General features: G+C 39.7%; 1 protein-coding gene across 1 annotated transcript in view; it reads left to right on the plus strand.

Moving 5' to 3' along the window:
- The window catches only part of Cyfip1 (cytoplasmic FMR1 interacting protein 1), a 94,364-nt gene extending 89,502 nt beyond the window's left edge, over positions 1-4,862 (plus strand). Inside the window, 4 exon segments of the mRNA XM_028892598.2 lie at positions 354-448; positions 1,322-1,560; positions 2,034-2,181; positions 4,180-4,862. Of these exon segments, the coding sequence (XP_028748431.1) occupies positions 354-448; positions 1,322-1,560; positions 2,034-2,181; positions 4,180-4,344 (647 nt within the window). The 3' untranslated portion in view covers positions 4,345-4,862.
- The last annotated feature ends 599 nt before the right edge of the window (positions 4,863-5,461 follow it).

Raw genomic sequence — 5,461 nt, forward strand, 5'->3', positions numbered from 1 at the left:
AGGATCATTGTACTGTTTTGCTTTAGATCACATTTAGAATTTTCAATGAGTTTTGAAAACTGCACGTTAAATATTTCTTTCATGCTTCCTCATTCTATTGGCTGATAATTGCATGAAAAAATTACACTAGTCCAGCAGATTCCAAATGAACTAGTACATTCTACAAGTAAATAAATCTATCAGCTTGAATTGAAGTTGTAAATGAGCTAGTTATATTTTAATATAATATAATATAATATACTCTGTCCAAAGAGAAATTTGCATCCATGGAGTTACCTTTTAAAAAATTAAAACTTTTGCAGTTGCTTAATCTTGCATAAGGACAAAGCGTCATAGATTGTTTTCCCACACAGAGGGGGAGAGAGTTGATGCCAAGATGAAAAGACTAGAATCCAAGTATGCCCCACTGCATCTTGTCCCACTGATTGAAAGGCTGGGAACCCCACAGGTAAGAGGAGCTGTGGTTGCTAGGGATTTCACACCGGGTGGAAATCCACATCAGACCGATGGAGGAGTTGGAAGCAGTGAGAATTTATTAGGAAGTCAAAAAGACTGCTCAGATCTCCAGCTCCAGGAGTATCCATCCAGAAGGTTGGGAGGATTAGAGATGTTATGTAGAAAGAGTTTAAACATCTATCTCAGGAGCAAAGATAGATGTACTCCAAAGATGTTACCTGTTGTCATAGGTCACCCTTTCATGAACAAAGCTTTTTTTTTCCGAGACAGTGTTTCTGTATAGCTCTGGCTGTCCTGAACTTGCTCTGTAGACCAGGTTAGCCTTAAATTCAGAGATCTACCTGCCTCCTGAGTGCAGGGATTAATGGTGTGCACCACCACTGTCCTACTGTACAGAGCTTTTTAATTGGGGTTTCTTCTTAAAAGAGATTGCAACAAAAGGCAAGGTATCACAATAAAGTTTACCCTAGAGCTGGCATACTTAATTGTTGGTACCACTGCTATTTTGAACCATGTTTGTTTTTTTGTGGACTCTATGTTTAGTGGCATTGCCGGCTTCTACCCAATAGAAGCCAGTATATTTTTTGTGATTACCAAAAATATCTTTGGAAATTGCCATATGACCTGGAGTCAGAGTTGCTTGCAGTTAAGGATAGCTTTACTTTATTCTTGACTCGACTAGACCATTTTAATCTTTAGGACATACTTAATTGCTGATTTAACTTATTGATATGATGTCCACAAACCTTCTTCTGCCAGCTTAGCATTTTCTATCTAGTATGTCATAAGCAGACCTGGGGGTAGTTTGTTTTTAGCCCTCCAATACTGTAGCATGACTTGTAATTATTCCATGTAATCTTTGCAGCAAATTGCAATTGCAAGAGAGGGGGACTTACTGACCAAGGAACGGCTTTGCTGTGGTCTATCCATGTTTGAAGTCATCCTGACACGGATCCGGACCTTTCTGGATGATCCCATCTGGCGTGGGCCTCTGCCCAGCAATGGGGTCATGCATGTGGATGAGTGTGTGGAGTTTCACAGACTATGGAGTGCCATGCAGTTTGTGTACTGCATTCCTGTAGGGACACACGAGTTTACAGTGGAGTAAGTGTGTGTTCTCTGACTCTCTGGAAGAGGACAGGTCCAGGGAAGGTGGGAGAAGGGAACTGGTTGTGGTGGTTGATGAAAGAACAAAAGTGAGGTCAGCACTAATGACACAGCTTTTAGAAAGATGACACAGCTCTTTTAGGAAGTGTACAAACCCTGCACTGGTTAAATGCCAGTGAGGTGGGTTCCTTCCTTGATGCCAAAGAAAGGACTCAGGATAAGTATAGTAGAGTTACCTGAATCCAAAGCAGCTGAAGGCAAAATTTGAGCATTCCTGTTTCTGGGTAGCAGTTCGCTAAAGTCATTCTTCATAGGTCTGTAACCTACCAAACTGGCATTAATCAAAAATTGGGAAATTGCTTGTGCTCATCATTTTCCTGTCTGGGAGTCTGTGTAGACAAAGAAATGAATGTGGCCTGATCATTGTTCTCTCCCACTTATTCATTCTGTTTGTTGCTTGGTGTTCATAGGCAGTGTTTTGGAGATGGGCTCCACTGGGCTGGCTGCATGATCATTGTACTTCTTGGACAGCAGCGGCGCTTTGCTGTGTTGGATTTCTGCTACCATCTTCTCAAAGTTCAGAAACATGATGGCAAAGATGAGATTATCAAAAATGTGGTATGTAGACAAAATCTTTTATACATTTGTCTTGGGGAGGAATTTTTTTTATCCTAACATAAATTTCAAGTTTAAACATAATGCAATCTAAACTAAAAGAAATCCAGAAATTTTTTTATTTTTTAAAATCAGTTCTATTTTTTAAGGTAATTTCATCCTATCATAGAGACTATTTTTGTAGATTGTTGTCTTCCAAATCATAATGTGCTTTTGAAACTGCTTTTATTATCTTTTCATCATCTTATGAAGTTCCCCACAATTGAATTGTAGAAAATAGTCAGCCATTATGTTCTCAAATACTTTCTCTTTCATATCTCCTTTTAGAACATTGTTAGACTTTTTTCTGCTTTCCATGTGATTTACTTTGTTGTATTAGTTATTGGTTGCTCCCTGAACTAATCACAATAGGTTTAAGAACAGAAATACCACCATTGATTATCTCACTTGTAAATGTCTCCAGGGTTCAGCTGATTGCCCTGTTTAGCCTTACAAAGCCAAAAGGAATGTTTTCCCAGGCAGCCCTGAAGGATGAATGTGCTTTCAGGCTCCTCAGGTCACTGGCCAAATTAAATTTCTTTTAACTGTAGGAATGAGGTCTGTTTCCTGCTGCCAGCTCATATCCTCACATGCTTTCCACATGGCACCTTCAAGCCACAAGGGATCACCCGCTTTTGCTACATCTTTCTTGTCTCCAACTTACACAACTTTTCTGCTCAGATAATTACATTGGGTCTGCCTGGACAAATCCAGGAGCTCTTTTGACGTGCTCTTTTGACGTCCCTAATGTCAGTCACACCTGAAAAGTGCTTTTTATAAAGAGAACAGCCACAGGTGGAAATGAACTCAGTGTGAGCATTTCTGAAGGGTTGTGCTAGCTCCCAAACCTCCATTTCCTTGGCTCTTTGGAATAAAGTCAGAGTATTTTCTTCCTCTGTGTCTTTGAAGTAACTAACTCATTTCAGGTTAAGTTGGCTGAGATTTTTACTTTCAAATCATTTTCCTCCATTTTAATCTGGTTAAAATCTTGGCAGGAGCCCGGTGGTGGCACACGCCTTTAATTCCAGCACTCAGGAGACAGAGGCAGGCGGATCTGAGTTCAAGGTCAGCCTGATCTACAGAGTGAGATCCAGGACAGGCTCCAAAGCTACACAGAGAAACCCTGTCTCAAAACAAAAAAAATCTTGGCAGGAATATTTAAACTGGAATGTCCCCTTGTTTTATATTCGAATTCTGGTATTTGAAGGCTTTGGAGTCTCTGAAGGTCATGTAAAATGTCATATGCTTGTATTACATGACTATTTGCAGGTTTCTGTTTCGTTTAACCTGATTGAAATGTCTTCTTCAAAGATTTGCTGTTGTTCATTGCCAGTTGTTACCACCCTCTGTTATTAGAGCTTCTCGTGAAGTCTCCAGATGTAGACCAGACACCTCTTCAACCCAGTCTACCCTTCTCATCTTTACCTCCTTGTGGGCAGAACCAGCAGTGCTTTCAAGTTCTGTGTCTGTGACCTTTACCCAAATTTAGAGATTTGGCCAAAGCACCTTCTCCATAGTACTGTTAAACTGGAAATACACAACTTACATTTTATTACTTCACAGGTCTTTGCATACTAAACATACTGTGTTCATGTTAATGTTCTTTTTCTGGGTTTGCTTTTGGGCTTTGGAGAAAATGGGGTCACCCAGCATGACCTAGAACTCACCATGTACCCCCGGGCTGGTCTTGAACTCACAGTAAACCTTCTTCATCCTAAATAGCAGTGCTGACATGAGCTACCACTCCTGGCCAATAGACAACTGATAACTGAATGAACATGCCTTTAAGTTTTACAGGTCTACACTTAACAGTATCAGAATTACAAAGAAGCAAATTTAAATTGGAAATGTATTCGTTAGTCCAATGGTGATATTTAAAAGATGGTAGGGGTCAATATAATTTTTTGTAGTAGAACCCTTGCATTTTAAAGCATAATAAATATAAGTCTGATCTAATTGTAGCCATTGAAGAAGATGGTGGAGAGGATTCGCAAGTTCCAGATTCTCAATGATGAGATCATCACTATCCTGGACAAGTACTTGAAATCTGGTGATGGGGAGAGCACACCTGTGGAACATGTACGCTGCTTCCAGCCACCCATCCACCAGTCCCTAGCCAGCAGCTGAGGGCTAAGTTCACAACATCCAGTTACTGATGATGGCACGTTTGTCTTTATGTATATTGAAATTTTTAGGGGCTATTTTGTCTGAACCTACTTAAGGGATGCTTTTTGATCTGAAAGCTTAACTTTATAAAACTTATTTTTCTAGACTAAAATTGTATATGCCTTTGTAATTGGAAGTATGAGAATACTGGTTGCCAGTTGTTGCCATTACTTGATCTTACCAGGTATTTTTTATGTTGAATGTTCTGGTAGCTAGCTATGAAATACTGAATTCATTCATTATACTGTAAGAAGCATAATACCAACTAATTGTATTTAAAAAATTCATTACCAATTTTGGTTAAACTTAGTGATTAGCTTTGTTTATAGAGATTTTTCTGATGGTCTTTTAGGAAATCTTTTCTAAGTCATTGCTCCCTTTTATGCCAAAATAGTGAAACTGTTTCCTCTGCTTCCACTAAAATCAGTAATTTGTGAGATATGACTTAAAAGATTAGAGAAATAAAAATTAATGCAATCTGTTTGTGTTCATTCATTGGCATGTCAGGACAGTCCCTGTACATGCCCATATTCCAGAGAGTGGGTTTAGCTCCATCAGTGTCATTCGGACAAGATCAGGACATATTTCAAAAACAACTTAGCACACATTTAACTTTACATTCAGGTTTAAGCAGGGTGACATGAAACTCTGAGAGATGTAAGACAACAGCTGTGTTGTCCAGAAAGGACAAGAAAGAAGAACACCAGGACTTCTAAGGTATGTGCTTCCACTGGGGACATGGGACAGTGAACACTGCAAAAAAGGGACTGAGGAGAATTTGAGCCCTGTCCCCAACAGCCCTCAGCATTCCTTCTCAGTTGCTGGGGGAATTGTCTCATTTGGCTTGAGTTGGTCCACGTGACCAAGTGAAAAAACAAGAACCCCTTTTGGCTCTACTATTGGAAGTATGAAAGTAGACAGAAATTGAGAATTGGATACAGTGATATGCAACTGATATCCCAGCCACTTGGGAGGCTAAGGAAGGAGGATCACTGGAGCCGAGGAGTTCAAGGACAACTTAAGGAACATAGCAAGATCCCTGTCTTAAAAACTCTTATACAAAGAGAAACATCATGGG

The sequence above is a fragment of the Peromyscus leucopus genome, chromosome 1 (genome assembly GCF_004664715.2).
Source record: "Peromyscus leucopus breed LL Stock chromosome 1, UCI_PerLeu_2.1, whole genome shotgun sequence".
NCBI classification, from domain to species: domain Eukaryota; kingdom Metazoa; phylum Chordata; class Mammalia; order Rodentia; family Cricetidae; genus Peromyscus; species Peromyscus leucopus.